The 22,798-nt window shown below is 42.7% G+C and overlaps 1 protein-coding gene across 7 annotated transcripts in view; it reads right to left on the bottom strand.

Moving 5' to 3' along the window:
* LOC129695453 (paralemmin-2-like) overlaps positions 1–22,798 on the bottom strand; it is a 297,376-nt gene that overhangs the window by 245,576 nt on the left and 29,002 nt on the right. For all 7 annotated transcript variants that reach the window (XM_055632426.1, XM_055632427.1, XM_055632422.1 and 4 more), the window contains exon 3: positions 22,208–22,338. In XM_055632426.1, coding sequence (XP_055488401.1) covers positions 22,208–22,338 — 131 coding nt within the window. The remainder of the gene's footprint in view (positions 1–22,207; positions 22,339–22,798) is intronic.

Here is a 22,798-nt window from a genome sequence, read left to right as displayed (position 1 = left end):
CAAATTTAAAACTCCAAATGTCTTATGACCAGGATGGGAAATCCTAAGGACTTACTGTAAATAGACATGATATTACGAGAATTTGTTTAGAATACTGTTGTTGTTTCTGCCTCAACTACTTCTGCTGGTCACTTGTTGTGTAGGATGGAACAGCAGATGCTGGTTATATGCACTGAAGATAGACACAAAATGCTGGAGTAACTCAGCGGGACAGGCAGCATTTTGGGAGAAAAAGAATACGTAATATTTGAGGTCGAGACCCTTCTTCAGACTGTCAGGGGAGAGGGTAACTAGAGGATTGACAACAAATCACAGCCAGCATCGATGGCCAAGGAGCCCACAATAGTTCGATAGCTGTGGACTATTGTTGGCTGTGATAATGAAGTGATACAAACAGTGAAACTAGCAGGATGTCTAGGGTGGGGGAAGGACAGAGAGAGCGAGGGAATATATGGGTTATTTGAAATTATGGAACATCATTGTTCATACCACTGCATTGTAAGATGCCCAAGCGAAATATGAGGTGCTGTTCCACCAATTTGTGTGTGGACTCACTCTAACAGTGGAGGTGGCACAGTGTAGAAAGGTCAGTGTAGGAATGGGAGAGGGAGTTAAAGGTTTAGCAACTGGGAGATCATGTCAGTCAAGGCAGTCTGAGCATAGGTAATCAATGAAATGATCACTCAGTCTGTTCTTGGTCGTGTCCACACCGCGACAACGGATACAGTAGATGAGGTTGGAGGAGGTGCAAGTGAACCTCTGCCTCACCTGAAGTACTGTCGGGACAGAGTCGAGTGAGGAGGAGGTAATAGGAACAGGTGTTGCAGGGGAAAGTACCTGGGGAAGGGGTGGTTTGGGAGGAGGGGATAAGTGAATCAGGGAGTTGTGGAGGGAACCGTCTCTGTGGAAAGCAGAAAAGGGTGGAGATGGGAAGATGTAACTAGTGGTGGGATCCCATTTGGGTTGGTGAAAATGTTAGAGGATTATGTGCTGTGTGCAATGGCTGATGGGGTGATGATTGAATGATAAGGAATTCATTTCTTCTATATTTCTCTACATCACCGTCTATATCTCTTGTTTCCCTTTCCCCCAACTCTCAGTCTGAAGAAGGGTCTCAACCAGAAACATCACCCATTCCTTTTCTCCAGAGATACTGCCTATCCCGCTGAGTTACTCCAGCATTTTGTGTCTATCTTTGGTTTAAGCCAGCATCTGCCATTCCTTCCTACACAACTTGAAATCTACCATGGTTTTAAAAACTGCCATCGGTAAGAGTGATCAAATGAATGTACAAATTAGAGAGCATGAGTAGCCAGTTCAGCCCTTCAAGTCTGTGTTGCCATTTAATAAAATGGCTGTTCTGGTTGTTACCTCAAATGCACATTCCCATCTACCCTAGGTGAGTTCTAAATTCTCCCACAGGAGAACAATTCATAAGGTTATAAGATCATAAGGAATAGGAGTAGAATTCGGCCATTCGGCCCATCAAGTTTACTCCGCCATTCAATCATGGCTGATCTATCTCTTCCTCCTATCCCCATTCTCCTGCCTTCTCCCCATAACCCTGGACACCTGTACTAATCAATAGTCTATCTATCTCTGCCTTAAAAATATCCACTGAGTTGGCTTTCACAGCCTTTTGTGGCAAATATTTCCACAGATTCACCACCCTCTGACTAAATACATTTCTCATCTCCTTCCTAAAAGAACATCCTTTAATTCTGAGGTTATGACCTCTAGTCCTAGGCTCTCCCACTAGTGGAAACATCCTCTCCACATCCACTCTATCCAAGTCTTCCACTATTCTGTATGTTTCAATGAGGTCCCCCCTCATTCTTCAAACTCCAATTAAACCTATATAAACTAAATTCCTCTCCACATTCACCCTGCAAGACTATTTAGCATCTCCAGATAATTAAAATAGTTGAATCTGGTTTATGTATATCACAGATAGTCACAAAATGCTAGAGTAACTCAGCGGGACAGGCAGCATCACTGGAGAGAAGGAATGGGTGACATTTCGGGTCGAGACCCTTCTTCAATATATCACCTTTCCCCAGCTACTATGGTTGACCTTTAATACCAGGGGCGGAAATCGCTATCAAAACATGTGGGGGACACAATTTCTTGGCAGTCGCGTGCACGCACGCACACGCACTTGCGGGCATGCGCACAAACACACATGCGCCAGGCTTCGGAGGCTTCAGCCATGGGTCCTATGGACGGTAACATGTTTGGGGACCGCTGACCTGTTTGGGGACCGACTCCGAACTCCAGCAACAGCAGCTTCGTCCACCCCGATCGTGGGACTTAAATCGGCTCGTTCGCGGGGCCTTTCATCGCCCCACGTGGCTTAAAATCGGCCGGCGGGGCTTCAAAATCAGGAGCCTCAATCGCCTCGATTCAGCAGTTCGATTTTAACCACGCCGGGCAATGAAAGGCCCTGCGAACGGGCCGATTCAGCCCTTAGAGAGCGTCTGATACCTGCTTGAATCTTTCAAAAGCTACAATGTGATAAATAACACAAACAAATAAAACTGAAGCAAATAAAGGCAAGCAGTAAAAAACCATATTAAATAACATGAGTGAGGGACTTACCTGCAAGCCGAAACCCATTTGACCGGATTCCTTAATGACCTGAACCGTCTAAATCTGATACCCATTTAAATCTTTCCCATCCACCAATACATCCAAGTCAAGTCCAGTCAAGTTTTATTCGTCACTTGCACATAAAGTGCAGTGAAATGAATTTGCCAGCAGAGGTACAATAAAAAAAGAACACACAATACACAATAAAAATTTAACACAAAAATCCACAACAGCATTCATCAGTATGGTGGAAGGCACAAAATTTGGGCAGTCCTCCTGCATTTTCCCCTGTGGTCGAGATCACAACCCTCCACAGTCGCCGCTGCGGGTGTCCAGATGTGCAGACAAGGTAAGTCCAGGTAAGTCCTGAATCGGTGCTTCCCCACCAGAGACCGTGGCTTCAAGATGTTGTAAGCCACAGGCCGGCGGTCGAAGATCTAAAGTCCCCGCTGCGCCGCAGCTAGAAGCACCGCAGACCACAGGGCTGGCGGTCGGAGCTCCTCTCCAGGGATCCCCGGCAAGGGATCCCGCTCCGGGTGGTAAGTCCCCGTCTTGCCCGCGGTTATAAGTAGGCAGCGGGCCGGCATTCAAAACTCTTCTCCTCCGGGGTCCCCAACGAGGGATCCCAGGCTCCGGACGCCGTGCCAGCTGGAGCTCCGCAGACCGCGGCTTCAGGCTGCCGCGGGCCAACAAAATGAAGCGCTCCCCTCCGGCAACCCCCGGCGAGGGCTTGGCCGCTCCGCAACGAAAGAGTCCTCGCTGCGCCCACTGCTGAAGCCCCAGGCGCGTCTCCGGGAAAGACTGCACCGATCCTCGATGTTAGGCCACGGGGGAGGCGACATGGATAAAGTCGCCTCTCCATGGAGGAGGCGACCAAAGTGGTTTCCCCCTTACCCCCCCCCACCACAAGACACACCGAGAAACATTAAAAACACACATTGGGACATGCTAAAAAAACAAAAAAAAGTAGAAAAATCTAACACACTGCTGGCAGAGCTGCCGGCTTGCAGCGCCACCACTGACCAAATGGTGATTGTACCCACATCAGCAACTTTAGAAGGTCAAAACACAATTGGTGACACATTGTGTTAATATGGTGTTAATAGAGATATTTAACAAGCGCTTAACAGTGACACCCCCATTGTCTCGTGGAAAGCAGAGATTTTAATAATTTTATTTTCACCGAATTTCAAAATTTGGATTACAAAACATGGGTGGGGGGGGGGGGAAACGTGTCCCCCCCCCAGGATTTCCGCCCATGTTTAACACTCTCTTTGAAGTGGCCTCATGAAATGTATCAAGGTGATGACGTTTGAGAACCACAGGACAGGCAACACACCTTTGTGTGATTAGTGATGGTCACATCCTGTGAACGGATTAAAAACTTTAGCGGGGGGCCACTGTGAAAGGCCATCGAATTTTGCAGTTATTTTCTTTGTTGTAAAACAAAAAATTCTAAGCTAATTGAAATAGAAATGTGATTGTTTCGTAAGCCATGCTACTTGTAAATCAGTCTCAGCTGCAGAAATGTTACAATTTCAACTAATTGCCTCTCTTGGGAAAGCTGAAAAGAGTTTATGGCAACATGGTTACAATCATGGTAGACAAAAACGTCAACAAAATTGCACAAATATAGTCAGCGCAATTTGGAATTGTGTTGTGACCGTGGACCACTATTCTGTAACTGTTTCTTCCTTAAAAAATGAAAACATAATTTTATGTATAGAAACTTGAAAAAAAGGTTAAAATTCAAGCTTTGGCGTATTTTACACTGACATTAATCATCTGATTCATGACTGATTTGAAAGTAGTTTTGCATTCCTTCAGTTTGAGTTCCGGTTTGTAAGACCGTGAATCCCGTCTTCATAATAATGATAGCACAGGAGACTGCCTGCCATTCAGTCAATAATTGGAGCTATCCAATTACTCCACTCTCTCACTCCAGTCTCCCACTGCCTGTCTATATAAATCTGATCTCATGTTTGAAAGTTGCAAATTGAACCTGCTTCCATTATCCTTTTCAAGTAGTCATTCTAGAGTTGGTTCAATTGCTGAGGCTTGGACTTCAGACTGTGATATACGAGTTAAAGCCTTAGCCTGGTAAGGAGGGAATTTTAATTTCGATTTGAATAAAGTGATATCAGTAACAGCGTCTACTTGAGTGTTAAAATCTTTAATATTAATCTGGGGATAAAATCTGCCTTCATTACCCCAACCACCTGATACAGCAATGCGTTAGGCTCATAACTGCCCTCTGAAATCGTCAGGAAATGACTCAATCCATGAGCAGTTTGGATTGGACGATGAATTGTGGTTTTGGCAGCAAAATGCATTTACAGTAAATGAATTAGAATTTTAAAAAGAACTTCATCTCCCAACGCAATGATTCATGGTTAATATGCATATGGTTATTGCTCCTTTTGACGGAAGATGACAAAGGGTGGGAGTAAATGGGTCCTTTTCAGAATGGCAGGCAGAGACTAGTGGGGTACCGCAAGGCTCAGTGCTGGGACTCTATCTATCTATCTATCTATCTATCTATCTATCTATCTATCTATCTATCTATCTATCTATCTATCTATCTATCTATCTATCTATCTATCTATCTATCTATCTATCTATCTATCTCTAAAAGTCTGTTCTTGACCGGTTTTGGCCATCTGTGCTGCGATTTCCGAGAGAACGCCGCCACTTACAGCCGTCATTTTTGGCCACCTTGCTCAGAGCCCCCCTCCGCCGCATGTGTGCCGAGGATTTTTCCCGTCGGTTAAAAATGACAGAGATATTAATGTTTTTACAAAATTTCCCATTCTCTCTGCTGCCCCCGCTGGCGGCAGGGGGGGAGGGACTATAAAACCAGGAAGTGGTGTGCCACACAGTCTCTTCAAGATGGAGGAAGGCAGAGGGTCACGTTTCTCTGAGCTGTGAATAACACTGAACACATGTCTACTCAAATGTAAGTGCCCTTAGTGGTTCTAAAATGCTCACAGAATGTGTCTATTGGTTCTAAAGCTTGCAAAAAAAAAATGTCTATTGGTTCTAAAGCTTGCAAAAAAAAATGTCTATTTGTTCTAAAGCTTGCAAAAAATGTCTCTATTGGTTCTAAAGCTTGCAAAAAAATCTCTATTGGTTCTAAAGCTTGCAAAAATATGTCTATTGGTTCTAAAGCTTGCAAAAAATATGTCTATTGGTTCTAAAGCTTGCAAAAAAATGTCTATTGGTTCTAAAGCTTGCAAAAATGTCTATTGGTTCTAAAGCTTGCAAAAAGTGTCTCTATTGGTTCTAAAGCTTGCAAAAAATGTCTATTGGTTCTAAAGCTTGCAAAAAAAGTGCTTGCAAAAAAAGTGTCTATTGGTTCTAAAGCTTGCAAAAAAAATGTCTATTGGTTCTCAAGCTTGCAAAAAAATGTCTATTGGTTCTAAAGCTTGCAAAAAATGTCTATTGGTTCTAAAGCTTGCATAAAGTGTCTCTATTGGTTCTAAAGCTTGCAAAAAAAAATATCTATTGGTTCTAAAATGGTTCATACTAGCGCTCCAGAAAGCGCCCTCACTCCCCCCCTCTCCTCCCCTCTCTCCCCTCCTCTATACCCCCTCCCCCCGCTCCCCCCCCTCTCCCCCCCTCTCCCCCCCCTCTCTCCCCCCCTCTCTCTCCCCCCTCTCTCTCTCTCTCTCTCTCTCTCTCTCCCCCCCCCTCTCTCTCTCTCTCCCCCCTCTCTCTCTCTCTCCCCCTCTCTCTCTCTCTCTCTCCCCCTCTCTCTCTCTCCCCCCCTCTCTCTCTCTCTCCCTCTTTCCCCTCTCCCCCCCCCCCCCTCTCTCTCTCCCCCCCTCTCTCTGGTGGCATGCAGTCTGAAAGGCACTACTTAATGCCCCTGGTGGCTTGGGAGCTTTGGTTCTCAAGTTGAATGCACCCTAACGCCAAATTGGCAGTAAGTAGTGGCTTTCAAGTTCAAATCAAACTTACTGCAAATGGACCATTGAGTGCAGTGCCTTTTCAATTTCAAACGCACAACTTGCAGCTAATCGTGCGCCTGGTGTTCAAAGCCAATGCACTTACTGCTCCATGGTGCAGTAAGTAATGCATTTTAACTTCAAGCCATTGCACCCAAGCCACCATCTGCAGTTAGTAGTGCCTTTCAACTTCAAACCAAAGCTCCCAAGCCACCACTTGCAGTAAATGGTGGCATGAAGTTGAAATGCACTACTTACTGCAAATGGTGGCTTGGGTGCTTTGGCTTGAAGTTAAAAGGCACTACTGTAAATGCACTTACTTCCTGTTTGCACTGTATATTGATTTTAGATAAAACGCTACCACTTACGGCTGTGATTTTTGGCCTTCTTACTCAGTCCCCCTCCGCTGAGCAGATGCAGAGAATTCTTCCCATCAATGAAAAATAAAAGTGTTATTATTTTCTTTTTTAAATGTTGAGAATCTCTCTCCTGTCAATCACTCCATGAAAGCCCCACCTTTTACAGGGGGGAGGGGCACCAATATTAGAATTGGTTGAGAGGTGGAATATTGCGTTGGATGACCAGCCCTCCTGTGTGATGCTGGGACCTGACGGGTCCCACTTAGTCTAGTTTACAATATATATTAATGATTTGGACGAGGGAATTGAATGCAACATCTCCAAGTTTGCGGATGACACGAAGCTGGGGGGCAGTGTTAGCTGTGAGGAGGATGCTAGGAGGCTGCAAGGTGACTTGGATAGGCTGGGTGAGTGAGCAGATGCATGGGAGATGCAGTATAATGTGGATAAATGTGAGGTTATCCATTTTGGTGGCAAAAACAAGAAAGTAGACTATTATCTAAATGGTGGCCGATTAGGAAAAGGGGAGATGCAAAGAGACCTGGGTGTCATGGTACACCAGTCATTGAAAGTAGGCATGCAAGTGCAGCAGGCAGTGACGAAAGCCAATGGTATGTTAGCATTCATGGCAAAAGGATTTGAGTATAGGAGCATGGAGGTTCTACTGGAGTTGTACAGGGTCTTGGTGAGACCACACCTGGAGTATTGCGTACAGTTTTGGTCTCCAAATCTGAGGAAAGACATTCTTGCCATAGAGGGAGTACAGAGAAGGTTCACCAGACTGATTCCTGGGATGTCAGGACTTTCATATGAAGAAAGATTGGGTAGACTCGGCTTGTACTCGCTAGAATTTAGGAGATTGAGGGGGGATCTTATAGAAACTTACAAAATTCTTAAGGGGTTGGACAAGCTAGATGCAGGAAGATTGTTCCCGATGTTGGGGAAGTCCAGGACAAGGGGTCACAGTTTGAGGATAGAGGGGAAATCCTTTAGGACCGAGATGAGAAAAACATTTTTCATACAGAGAGTGGTGAATCTCTGGAACTCTCTGCCACAGAAGGTAGTTGAGGCCAGTTCATTGCTGTATTTAAGAGGGAGTTAGATGTGGCCCTTGTGGCTAATGGGATCAGGGGATATGGAGAGAAGGCAGGTGCAGAATACTGAGTTGGATGATCAGCCATGATCATATTGAATGGCGGTGCAGGCTCGAAGGGCTGAATGGCCTACTCCTGCACCTATTTTCTATGTTTCTATGTTGTCTCTCCTGATTTATCATGAATATTTTGGCGGCATGGTGGTGTAACTGATGGTACTGCTGGCTTGCAGCACCAGAGACCTTTGTTCAACCAAGACTTTGATGCTATAGACATTTGCACACTCTCCCTGTAATCCTGTGGGTTTTCACTGGATGTTCTGGTTTCCTCCCAATCCTAACCATGTGCAAGTTGGTAGGTTAACTGGTAGCTGTAAAGTTGCCCCAGGTGACTGGCAGAATCTTGGGGAAATTAATATGTGAATGTGAGGGGAGTGGCAATCTTCTATCTTCTATCTTGAGGAAGGCTTACATTGACATGGACTGTAAATCTTCTATCAAATAACCGGTAATTTAAAAATGTATAATAATTTTTTACATGAATGTGAACTGCTTTGCTAATTCTGTACATTTGGTAACAGCATTGGGCGATTGAAAAAGATTGCACAGAGTAGGACTCCCACTATATTTCAGACAGATGAGTTAATTCTCCATGACACTATAATTTTACATCTAATATTGGCCATGGGTAAGGCATAGCATGCGAACAATTTTAGCTGGACTGTTTAAAAGAAGTTGACTGATGCTATTTTTGTGGCATTGATGCTATTTCGATGAAGGGTATGTAATTGGTTGCTGGACAGTGAACCATATATGTTCAAGTTCCCTCTTGGAGGAAAGTGGAAATGGTGAAAGTGATGGGTTAATTGTTTGGTGGTTTTGAGTCTATTATAACAGGCATTACAGTCAGCGTGCCTGATGCAACTATTAATTGACAGTCCATGCTTAAATCCTGCTTAAAAGTAATAAATATTATTTTTCCCAGATCCTATCTTGATGCACTGGTATATAATGCTTAATTAAGGAGCTTAGACTCATACTGGTGGATTATTAGCCTCAATGCATAATATTGCTTTAAGCCAAGCGCCTGAGCAGGTTAATATTCTGTAATCTAGTTGATTCTTTCTTTTGTTTACATTTACCTCATAATGAGCTTGGTTAACATTTTTATTTGGGTAAATATAAACTGTTCATATTTGCATATTACACAGGACACAGCCATTTCACCTATCAAATCTATGGTTGGGCCAGAGACCATCTTATTCCCTCATTCATTTTCCCTGCAACCTATTTTCACTGTTCCATTCAAATCTCTCTGAAATCCTACCTCTTGTCTACTGAGAAGAGGTAAATGTCATTGGCCTATCGACTTGCTAATCCCACCTCTTTGGGATGTGGGGTACCTGGAAAAGACCTATGCAGTCCCAGAGAGAACGTGGAAACTCCACACAGACAGCATCAAGGCTCAGGATTGTACTATGGTTGCTGGAGTTGTCAGGCAGCAGCTCTACCTGCTGTGACACTATGCTGCCTTGGTAGTGATATTTGCCATTGGTCAAAGACTGGTAATCCATATTATTTAGAACATGGAATGAAAAACTTGTATTTTTTTAAGTTATTTTAACATGAGGATATACCTAACTGCATTACAGGCAATAATCTGGTTTTGAAGTGTAGTTGCTGATTTACTTATGCAGTATTACATTTGCACACAGCAAGCTCCCACAAACAGCAGTGACATAACAATGTGTGTTGGAAGGTACCGCAGATGATGGTTTACACCAAATATAGACACAAAATGCTGGATTAACTCAGCGGGCCAGGCAGCATCTCTGGAGAGAAGGAACGTCACCCATTCCTTCTCTCCAGAGATGCTGCCCATCCCGTTGAGCAACTGTAGCATTTTGTGTCTATTTTCAGTGAGATATTGATAATTGTTATGATGCTGGATGAAGGATAAATATCAGCCTGGTTATCAGGAAAGAACTACCTGTTCTTCGATATAATATCCGATCAAAAAATAAGGCTTCTTCAATACCATAGCACCCCATCAATAATGCACTGGAGTCTCAGCTCAGGTGTTTGAAGCTGAGCTAAGACCGACTCTAGATTCAGATGCAAGAGTACATGTCAATGAACCACAGCAGATGCCTAAGGGAAAAATGCATCAAGGATAGTCACAAAACTGGTCTATTCTTGAGCACATGCAATAAGAGTTAAATGCCAGTAGATAATCAATCATCAGCAAGATGAAATTAAAAACCCCATACAACACAAGCCATCTTAGTTCATAACTGCATTAAATACTCTTGGCTGTTCACATTGCTAAATCAGTCTAGCTTCTAATGGATTGGTTTTATTTTAGACAACTATTTTGTATCATTCACACGAGGCTACAACCAATCAACGCAGCACTCCTTCTCCAGAAGGAAGTGATGGCAGTACTGATGGCAGCAACTCTTCTGACTGCTGATGGTCACACAAACCATACAGTAAATTCAGCGGACAACCCCACACATTAGGACTCATAATTAAGTTAGAATTTTGTTATTCGAAGAAAATATTCACGGTCAACATATTTATGTAATGATTCCAGAGTTAATTTGCTGTCAATCTTTGCTGTCTAGACCATTTGATGTACTTCAAGCTGGTCCCATCACCTATTCTCCTTAAAATAGACATCAACCAAAATATTGCTGCCTGTGCCCGATGTCATACCAATTTAAAAATTCTCGCCTTTGTTTTCAAATCCCTCCATTGTGCAACACCTCCCCAAGTCTGTGTTGTCATCCTGCTGTCCGCACATTGCACTTTTCGGATTGGATCATCCACAAATTAAATCATAGCAACATTTCTTCTGCTGGCAATATTCCAAGTTCAGGAATTCCCACTGTTTTATGACCTTGGTTTCCTGCTTTAAAATAATCATGACAATCTCTCTTTTTGGCCAGGTTTTGGTCATCTGCCATAATATCTCAATGACAATTTCTATATGAGGCGTCTTGTTGAAACGCTAAAGATATTTTGCTGAAGGCCTTAAATAAAAGTTGCTTTTGTTTTAAATCAACAAAAACATGCCATTAACATGACATTAACATTTCAGGTGTGCAGGTTCCTCAATGGGACTGCTAATGGCCAATGACTTGATGACCAATGAGTACAGGAGTAATAGTAACCTTTTATTACTGACCACCCTTCTTTTGCTAATGATGATTTATTCCAATGGGCTGAAGCTACCTGCTATTATATGTGGCAACTTCACTGAAACAGGACTGAAATAAGCGACACTATATATTGAGCTGACTAGCCAAATAAACCAGAACAGCCAAAATATCTCAATGGCTCCAACAGCACAGAATCGCATCCTACCAATAAACAGTCAAATAAGACCCTTGAGAATGCAGTGCAAGCACGTTGCAATGCCCCTTGAAATGAAACAGTGGGCCGTGACTAATTCATTGCACGCAACTAGGAATAGTTCGAATCCTTTGACAATTTCTTGAAAGAGCTATGATTGTTCAGATTTGAATGTCTGTCTCATGGGGGATTGGATATTTGTGGAACCCAGGAGGTCAGCCAGAGGAAGTGGCTGCCACAGGAGACTGAGTTAATTCTGGCATTCAAAGCAATGGTGCGATCCAAAGGCAGGTTGGAAATATCGGTTGCCAACAGCAGGAAGTACACCTGATGAAATGCAAGATAATAGTCTGAAGAGTGAAAGAACGGGCCAATATTGCTTAGGTGTTGCAATTATTGTGGACAGCAATATGATCAACAATATGACGTGGACTTGACAATGATCTCCACAAATAGTTGAAAGAGGATCTGGATATTGAAAGTCCATTGAATGGAAGTGATAGGTATGCAGGGAAAGAGACATGATCAGATTCAGAGTAGCAGTTGAACATAATAATCTTGGCGTCACAAGGAACTGCAGATATTGGTTTACGAAAAAAGACACAAAGTGCTGGAGTAACTCAGCGGGCCAGGCAGCATCTCTGGAGACCATGGAGAGGCAACTTTTCAGGTCGGGACACTCTTCAGAATGACTGTAGTCGGGGAGGAGAAAGCTGGAAGAGAGGTGGGGACAGGACAAAGTCTGGCATGTGATGAGGGAGGTTTTTGATTGGCTGATGGTTGGGCAAAGGCCATATATGAAAAGGCAAAAGGTTGTGAGAAGAATATAAGGAGATAAAAATAGAAAAATGTGAAGCCAGAGAAGTGAATATAGGTGGAAGACTATGGGGAAGGGAAAATAGGGGGACATGGGGGGGTGGAGGCGGAAAGGGGCTTGTAGGTTAGTTACCTAAAATTGGAAGAATAGCACATATTCCGGTTGGCTGGCTTGCAGCCTAATGGTGTGAACAATTAATTCTCCAATTTTGGATAACTAACCTATAAACCCCTCCATCCATTTATTTTCCTTTTTTCCTCTTTGCTCGGCCTATATTCATTCCCCAGGCTTCACAATTGGCACCTCCTCTATCCCTATCTCACACTTTTTGTCCTTTTATTTCTGGCCTTTGTCCAACGTTCTGCCAATTTACCCTCTCCCTCGCCTTTATCCACTTATCACTTGTCAGACTTTATCCCATCCCCGTTCCTCTTCCATCTTTGTCCCCACCCTCCCTCCGCGTCCCCCATTACAATCAGGCTGAAGAGTGGTCCTGACACAAAACATCGCTTATCCAAGTTCTCCAAAGATGTGGCCTGAATTATTCCAGCAGTTTGTGTCATTCATAATAATCTTGGTGCCAAATCAGGCTAATTATGTGGGAGACGCACCCACTAGATGATGTCTATGCCAAGATGTTGCTACGAGGGAAACAAATGACATTTAAATTTCAGGCATTGTGTTATATCTCGCATAAGCAATCCATTAATCTGGAGGTGGTGTAGTTAAAACAAACAGGATGTGTTATCAATGAACAACGAGACTAAACAGAAGCTTGCCAAAATTTGCTCTTTGAAGGTAGTGAACCCAAAGAAATCAGAGCGGTATGAGATGGTTCATTGTAGCAGACGAGAAAGATTTCAAAACTTGGAAGGAGTGTGGTCCAGCAGATTGGACTGATACACCACAACACGATCCTGGCAGCTGTCTCTCTGTAAAGCCTTTTGTTTATAAAAATACTTTGTTGGTTTAACGTGCTGGCTACCCTCCAGTATCTTAGAGGCTGATATTGATACAGTCAGCTCTAAAGATGCTTTAGTTAGCGTAGCTAATTTTCTTTATTAAGGCAGGCTGGACAGATAATATCTCAGGACAGTTAAAAACCGCCTGTTGCGTGCAGCTTTGCTGCAACATGCAGACTACGCACCTCCCAAGCCTGTTTGTTTATTGCGATCTTCAGCTCACTGACTGCTTAGTGTGTGGGAGCAAGCTCCAAAAACTGATATTTGCATTTGGTGTGCAGCCAGCCAGAATTATGGCTTAGATGACAAGGCTGAGGAATCCTATGCCTGGGATGTCAGGGTGTACAGAGAATGAAGGAAGATGGGACAAACAAGGGACAAACAAGGGACAAAGTCCTTACTCTTACAATAATCATTTAACACATTAGGGATTTGTGTGGGTAAAACTCATTCTGGAATTTGGCCAGAAATCTAAAGAATTACAAATTCTTGCACATTCAGCTTTTCATCTTTTTTTATTTTGCATTCTATTCAAAAGGGAGTATAAACTCATAATGTGGGCATTTCCAGTTAATGTTTTAAGGACAACAAAAAAGTTAAGTTTTCTGAATAACTGACGGATTATCAATCGATTTACAGGAAGCATTGGAAAAAATAAAAGTGAAGGACACGGTTGGCCAAAGAACACTGCAGAGCTCTTGGGATCCATAGAAACAGGCTCAAGTACATGGGGCAAAGATAGTTCATTACACAGATCTGGGCCACTGGAATTCACTTCCACGGTGAAAGGTCTTGGTCGAATGTATGTCAACATTCAAGGTTAGATGGGATTGCGAACTGAAGAGAAAGGGGAAATGGATGGCTATAGAATGTAATCAAAACTGTTTACTTATGCTAGCCAAGGTTGGGTGGGGTAGAGATTTACTTCCATCCGGTACTATCTATATAGTGAAAGCAAATTCACTGAGTGAAAATAAGGCAGGAATAAATGAGCCAGACAATATAATCTGACACAAAGTGCTGGAATAACTCAATGGGTCAGGCAGCATCTCTGGAAAAAAACGATGGGTGACATTTCAGGTCAGAACCCTTCTTCAGACCGTCTAATGAAGGGTCTTGAACCGAAACGTCACCCATCCTTTTTCTCCAGAGATGCCGCTTGACCCACTAAGTTACTCCAGCAATTTGGGTCTATCTTCAATATAAATCTTCGATATAAACCTGCATCTGCTGTTCCTTCCTACACGATATAATCTGGCAAATAGTTGACAGCAGGTTATCTTTCAAATCCCCAAATTTGTTGAATTTATTTAGGCACTTTGAACTTTGTTTGTGCTTTGAAAGTGATTCCCATAAAATGGCGTAGATGGTTGGCATGTAGACCCGCGGCAGTGTATGAAAGGGAAAACATTTATGAAATGACATTTTAAGTCACGTAAAATAAATAGGTCCCCAGAGTCCATTTTTGTGGAAACTGCTTTCAGAGTTTTCAAATTTACTTTGTTCCCAGTTCCTAACTAATCTGCAAACCATTATCACACAATAAATAGTAGACCAAAGATACACACAAAATGTTGGAGTAATTCAATGGGACAGTGTTTTCACACCATACACTTCTATATCACTATGTCTCGCTCTCTTACTCAGTCTGACGGAGGGGCTCAACCTGAAACGTCACCCATTCCCCTCCAAAGGAGCTGCCTGCCCTGCATTTGTGTCTACCTTTGGTGTAAGCCAGCATCTGCAGTTCCTCCCTACACAAATAATACGCCATTGTCAGCTGCAGGCTGTTCCCAATCAGTGCAATGCCAGTGCCCCCTGTGTCCCTGCTCTGACTCTTGCTAGTTGATGCAGATAGATCCATCCTGCATCAGCCTCACTTGTCCTCTGACACCTACTCCAGCAGTGCAACTATTAAAGTAAAACTCCCTGCCGTGCAGCTACCTAACCATTCTGGAGTCAGAAGATAAGGTTTTTATCACTAGAAAAGATTATTTGATCATTACCTCGTCGCTGTTTGTGGGAGTTTACTATGTTGTGATTTCTTTTTTTACATCAGTTCAAAAGTACTGGCTAGAAATGCAAGATAGTTTCCACCTCCTTTTTTTTTGTCTTCCTTGTCTCTCTTTGCATTTCTTAATTTTTTTTTCATTCTCTTTCTCCCTGATCACCACTCTCATTGTTCCTCTTTCTTTCTCCCTATTTATTCCTTCATTCTGCTGCCACTAGTGGAAGGGTCAAGGAACAGAGGGCGCAGCCTCAGAATAAAATGCTGCACCTTTAGAAAGGAGATGAGGAGGAATTTCTGTGGTCAGAGGGTGGTGAATCTGTGGATTTCAATGCTACAGACGGCCAAATCATTGGGTGTTTTTAAGGCAGAGATTGCCAGATTCATGATTAGTAAGGCTGTCAAGGATTATGGGGAGAAGGCAGGGTAATGGGGTTGAGAGGGATAGATAGATAACATGACTGAAATACAGAGTAGGCTCAATGGGCTGAATGGACTACTTCGGCTCCTATGACATGAATTTATTAACTTCTTTCTTAGTCCCCTTTTTTCTCTCATTCACGATTTTTGCAAATGTATCTGGCGATTTTTTTGCAAAAGTCTGGCGGCATTTTCCAGTGGCTATTTGCTCTTTGGAGTTGCATTAGATTTATAAACACAGCACATTACTCTCTGAAAATACCCCCATGCATTGTTTGAGATTTGAATCTTTCCTCAGCCTCTGAAGAATGGCCTACTCTAAACCAGTATTATCCCTGCCTTCTGATCTGCGGCCAATACCTACTAACTGGACTTGTGTCAAATACCATTATTCAAATCCAGATTGATGCCAATGAAACACATCCAACATTTTCTTTGTAAACTTTCCCCTCTATGGCACCAATCCAACATTCCCTGAAGCGAGGAGCTGACAGATATCTTGTCAGGACGTTTGGCCAAAGTCACATTGTTGAAATCTCTCACAATATCTTCACGGGCAGTTCTCCATCTTGCTCTAATTTAGCTGTTGTTGCGTCTTTTCGATTACTTTCACAGTAATCATAAAGATTCTCTCAAAAATCCAACAGTCCTTGTTCTTTTGATTAGCTCACTGGAAAGGGTTAACCATTCTTATACAAAACTGTTCCCGGACATTGTTTACAAAATTAAACTGTGTTCAGTAATTGCTCTTGGCAAGTCTTTTTCTCAGAGTGACTTGACGCTGGGTTCCTGCATTGTAGGTTAATGAGGTGCTGACAAGATGGTCTATAAACGTCTTGCACAAGCTGGTGGACTGGAGTTCATTGCCACAAGGTGATACCTGACAGGGTCAGATACAGATGGGGCTGGGCTGGTGTGGATGATGACACATGGGTGAACCAGGATTTCACCACAAGACCTCCCACATTCATCACCTTAAACGTACATCAGCTTTTCCTAATAGCTTTGCAAGTTATTCACCTGCAAGAAGCTATTTTTGTTGAAGCTATTTCCACCATCCCACTATCAAGGGAATTTTAATGCTGGATAATTGTGGTTCCAGCTCCATTCTCCAGCCTGTAATCCAGCCTAGCACTGCCTAGTACAAAGGGATTGTTGCAATGTCAGAAGAGGCACTGCCCAGGGTCCTTTCCAATTCTCTTCTCCCCTTAAGTGATCATGCAGGACCTTTTGAAGTAGAGCAGGGCAATGATCAAAAATGTATCCTTTAAGCAACCAAAAAGGTACCCATTCGTTTAATTGATGACAGCGTGATTTTGCAGTGTCCCATTCCCTACAGTGCTTCAATTCAATGACTGAAATTCAAAAGAAATTCAGTGCCCACAGCAATCATAAAGATATCCAAAGGCTGTCAAAGCCATGGCTGCAATCTCTTGCTTAAGCAATAAAGAATTTGTAATATTCTAGAGACAGCTTCGTGTAGATGGCACATGCAATGAATGTGATCGATCAATTGAGTGGTCCAATTTTCTGCACTTTCAATTCTTGTATTTAACTTTAAGCCACTGCATTTATTACTTTCCTTTCTATGCAGGCCATGTTGCAAATGGAACACCCCAGCTGGTTTGATGGTGCGGGAAATGATCTTGCAACCCATCCACAATCTCTGCCGTCACCTTAAATAGCTGTTAAACTTGCTGCTGCTGCTCCTAATCCAAATAAATTAATTACACAACTAATTCATTTAAACTAATACCATATATCTAACACTTCTTTAAGGGGGCATTTAATGGATGTGAGCTTTTCCAGTTGCTTTGACTTTTATATATAGAAATAATCACTTTTGCCCTGCCTCATTTAATATCCTACAAGGATATGAAATTTTCTTTCAACTCTACAGATGTTATTATTCCTTTAAACAGCTTTAAATGTGAATCCTCTCCATTTCACTGTTTATTTTTTCACTTTGGACAAGGTGTCTTTTCATATCAATTAATTATTCACCGATGATCTGAAGAGGTGTCCGCGTCTAGCTAGTATGTGTTATTACGTGAATTGTAGCAGCGAACACTGCAAATGGAGAGCACTGAAGGAATCCGTGCCTCTGCTGATACTTTGAATGGGCCTTTCAATTAATTCCCCCACTTTTCCCCCTAACCCAGTGTATGTTTTCTATTTCAAATGCATTTATCTAATTTGTTTTCTTGCTCTTTCAGCCACTTCAAAGATATGAGACCAATACACCATAAGATGGAGCAGAATTACGCCATTCGGTCCAGAGTGGCTGATCTATTGTTCCTCTCAAGCCCATTCTTTGGCCTTCTCCCTATAATATTTCACATCCTTACTAATCAAGAACCTATCGATCTCCACTTAAAAAATGTGCAATGACATGGCTTCCAATACCGTCTGTGGCAATGAATTCTACAGATTTATCAGCCTTTGGCTAAATAAATTCCTTGTCCTTATAACCATTATAGTCTCTGCAAAGCCTTTCAAGTTCTCGAGATGAACCCAAGTTAGTGTCCTCTCCCAGCTTAACATTCCTAACACCTACAGTAGGTCCACTTTACATTCAGTTGGCTCTGTGCGACTGGCTCTGTCATTTGTACGCCCAACACCAAGCTCCAAAAACTGATCATCAATTTCGAACTTTGACAGGGACAGAAGAGTAAAACTCAACATTGGTGGTAGGATATTTAGTTTGTTACTATAGGGAAAGCACTGGGCTGAGATGTGCACCAGAGAATAGTCCAGAGCTACTATCTACCTCAATGGAGACCCTCAAACTATCTTTGATCGGACTTTACTGGACTTTATCTTGTACTAATTGTTATTCATGTTGTTCCCCTAATCATACTGTGTGTACACTGTGGATGGCTGGATTGTAATCATGTATTGTCTTTTCGCTGGCTGGTTAGCACACAACAAAAACTTTCATAGAAACATAGAAACATAGAAATTAGGTGCAGGAGTAGGCCATTCGGCCATTCAATATGATCATGGCTGATCATCCAACTCAGTATCCCGTTCCTGCCTTCTCTCCATACCCCCTGATCCCCTTAGCCACAAGGGCCACATCTAACTCCCTCTTAAATATAGCCAATGAACTGGCCTCAACTACCTTCTGTGGCAGAGAATTCCAGAGATTTACCACTCTCTGTGTGAAAAATGTTTTTCTCATCTCGGTCCTAAAAGACTTCCCCCTTATCCTTAAACTGTGACCCCTTGTTCTGGACTTCCCCAATATCGGGAACAATCTTCCTGCATCTAGCCTGTCCAACCCCTTAAGAATTTTGTAAGTTTCTATAAGATCCCCCCTCAATCTTCTAAAATCTAGCGAGTACAAGCCAAGTCTATCCATCTTTCTTCATCTGAAAGTCCTGACATCCCAGGAATCAGTCTGGTGAACCTTCTCTGTACTCCCTCTATGGCAAGAATGTCTTTCCTCAGATTAGGAGACCAAAACTGTACGCAATTTCCATTGTACCGTGGTACACGTGACAATAAACTAAACCCAACTCAACTCAACTGTTGATCTGGATGCTCTTTCAGCACAAGAAGCCAGTGTTGCCTCTCCCCAGTAATGGCATGCAGTCAGTGTAGTGACCAGGAATGCTTTGAGAGCATTGAATGCACAGATTCACGGTTCGCAAAATGCATTGCCAGGATGCATTGTGCCTCTGCTCATACTTTGAAGGGGACGTTCAATTAATCCCCTCACCCTTTTGCCCTAACCCTGCCCTCCATAATGCTGTGCATTGGTTGAGAGCTCAGCCCACCATTGATGCTCAAGTTGCAATGCAATGCTTAACCTCTTCACCATGTGGCTCAATGTGGAGTGAGCAACTATGGCATTGTGTACTAGCTGCCTGTGAGGGTCATAAGGAATAGGAGTAGAATTAGGCCATTCGGCCTATCAAGTCTACTCCGCCATTCAATCATGGCTAATCTACCTCTCCCTCCTAACCCCATTCTTCTGCCTTCGCCCCTGAACTATACTTTTCATCCCAGCCCAACCTACACTAGCCCTCAAAGCAAACTCAATGCTAGCATATATATCAAGAGGGTTCGTATACAAAAACAGGGATATAATGTTGAGGCTCTATAAGGCGCTGGTAAGGTCGCAATTGGAATATTGTGAGCAATTTTGGGCACCATGTCTGAAGAAGAATGTGGTAGCTCTGGAGAGGGACCAGAGAAGGTTTACAAGAATGATCCCAGGAATTAGTAGTTTAACTTCTGATGAGTGTTTGACAGCACTGGGCCTGTACTCGCTGGAGTTTAGAAGAATGAGGGGAGACCTCATTGAAACATACAGAATAGTGAAAGGCTTGGATTGAGTGGATGTGGAAAGGATGTTTCCACAAGTGAGCGAGTCTAGGACTAGTGGTCATAGCCTCAGAATTAAAGGATGTTCTTTTAGGGAGGAGATGAGGAGAAATTTCTTTGGGGTGGTGAATCTGTGGAATTCTTTGCCACAAAAGGCTGTGGAGGCCCAGTCAGTGGATATTTTTAAGGCAGAGATAGATTATATTCTTGATTAGTACAGGTGGCAGAGGTTATGGGGCGAAGGCAGGAGAATGGGGTTAGGAGGGAGAGATAGATTAGCCATGATTGAATGGTGGAGTAGACTTGATAGGCCGAATGGCCTAATTCTACTCCTATTCCTTATGACCCTCACAGGCAGCTAGTACACAATGCCATGGTTGCTCACTCCACATTGAGCCACATGGTGAAGAGGTTAAGCATTGCATTGCAACTTGAGCATCAATGGTGGGCTGAGCTCTCAACCAATGTACAGCATTATGGAGGGCAGGGTTAGGGCAAAAGGGTGAGGGGATTAATTGAACGTCCCCTTCAAAGTATGAGCAGAGGCACAATGCATCCTGGCAATGCATTTTGCGAACCGTGAATCTGTGCATTCAATGCTCTCAAAGCATTCCACTTGTGCGGTCAAATTGACAGCATATGCAATCTAATATCAATTGGGACCCATATACCAGAAAGGGAGACGGCAGCTGTCATTTTCAAGCCTTTGTTGTCCTCTGGGTGCAGAATGTATTGCTCAATTCCCCACATCCTTTTTTTTTTTTACCAATTATCTGGTTATTTCATTCTCAACTAAGATAAATGGGTTATTACCCTTTTATCCAGGCCTCTCATAATTCTCTTTATCTTCTTCTTCCCCTTGCCACTCTTCCCTTCTTTTCATGACCTTGACATTCACCCACATTCTCCCTGACAGGGTTTCAACTGTGATCTAATTTGTTTCTAATACAGTTCTAGTATGACCTACTGCCTTTTATTTTCAATGCCTTGCCTCAAAAAAGCAAGTATACTATATACTTTCTTAAATGTTAACTTCACCCTCCCAAATGTACTTCATCCTCTACAGTTTGCCTACCACAGCCATATTAACATGGCAGACACGATCTCCCTGATGCTACACTCATCATTGGAACATCTGGATACCAAGGACACCCAAGCCATACTCCTATTTATTGAGTACAGATCTGCCTTCAGCACAATAATCCCAACCAAACTCATCTCCAAACTCCTGGACCTAGGAGTGAGCAACCCCCAAACCACCGAATCCTCGACTTCCTGATTTGTAGACCATAATCAGTTAGGATAGGCAGCAAAACACCTTCCACGATAATTCTCAACACCAGTGCCCCATAAGGCTGCGTTCTCAGCTTCTCACTATACTCCCTATACACCCTCGACTGTGAAGCCAAATTCTGTTCTAACTCCATTTATGATTTTGCAGATGACACCATTGTAGTGGGCTGTGGATCTCAATCAATAACGAGATGCAGTACAGGAAGTAGACAGAGAACTTAGCAACATGGTATCAAGACAACAAGGTCTCCCTTAACGTCAGCAAGATGAAGCGAGTTATTGACTTTGGGAAAACATTAGTGTACATTTCTCCGTCAGCATCAATGGTGCTGAAGTGGAGATAGCTGAGACCTTCATGTTTCTAGGTGTAACTATCAATAACAATTTTTTCTGGACAAACCATATAGAAGCTACAACCAAGAAATCACACCAGGACCTTCACTTCCTCAGATGATTAAGGAGGTTTGGCATTTCTCCAACGACTCTAACCAACTTTGATAGATGCACCATTGAAAATGTCCTATTGGGATGCATCAGAACATAGTTTGGCAACTGCTCTGCGAAGACTGCAAGTAATTGCAGAGTGTGGATGTAACCCAGTCCATCACATATATCACCATCTCCATATCTGCACTCTTTTATCTGCACTTTCTGTGTAGCTGTTGTGTCGTGTTATTATTCTGTAATACTATATTCTGTAATACTATGTTTCCCTTGCACAATCTACTGTATTTGAGTATAACAATTTAATTTTATTCATGTATAGTCTGATTTGTCTGGACAGCATGAAAACAAAGTTTTTGAATGTATCTCGGTACACATGACAATAATAAACCGATAGCAATCCCACATGTAGAGGGTGATGCATTAAGACCATCGTTTACTCATATCCAATACACACTTAATTTGTAAATATAAAATTCATCATGTGCACTCAAAATCATTGCTCCAGCATCAATATTCAGATATGTTGTGTGAGAGTAAAATAGATTACTAAATAACGAGCAAATTATTTTTCATGGTCTCTGACCTGCGAATGGCTTCCTCCAATTTCTTTGCTTTGTCCTCATCTGCCTGGACCTGCTTGGTCCTTGCTTCCTCCTCTTCCGGTGATGAGGCAGGGATTCCTTGCAGAAGCCACCTCTCTCGCATGGCTTTGGACTGGATGAGGAAAGGAAGAAAGGTCTGTTGAAAACTTCAGTCTACAAGGTAGCAAAGTCATAAAAACATTGCATTGTAATTGTTGGCATTTTACCTGTAAACATCCAGACCCTGTTCCCCACAAATGTCCCTCTAAACATTACCTTTCTCTGCACTTTTAAGACGCTGCTTAAAACCAATCTCTTTGACCAAGCTTCTAGTCACCCATTTTAGCGTCTTCTTATGTGGCATGGATCATACTTTGTTTGATAACATTCCTGTCAATAATGGAATATTTTTACTGCTTAAGGCATTATATGTCTGGAAGTAGCTCCATTAATTTTGAAACATGTTAAGTAGTTTAGAAAATGTATTTCCCTAACTGGGATTGCTTTTGAATCAGATGGGAGTAAATTGAATGGATTTCAATGACACTGTCGATTTGGTAGTTTAATTCAATGCCTGGCTGCTTCCCATCACT

The sequence above is a fragment of the Leucoraja erinacea genome, chromosome 3 (genome assembly GCF_028641065.1).
Source record: "Leucoraja erinacea ecotype New England chromosome 3, Leri_hhj_1, whole genome shotgun sequence".
In the NCBI taxonomy this organism is placed as follows: domain Eukaryota; kingdom Metazoa; phylum Chordata; class Chondrichthyes; order Rajiformes; family Rajidae; genus Leucoraja; species Leucoraja erinaceus.
The sequence above is the reverse complement of the archived record's forward strand: the minus strand, read 5'-3'. Positions and strand labels throughout refer to the sequence as shown.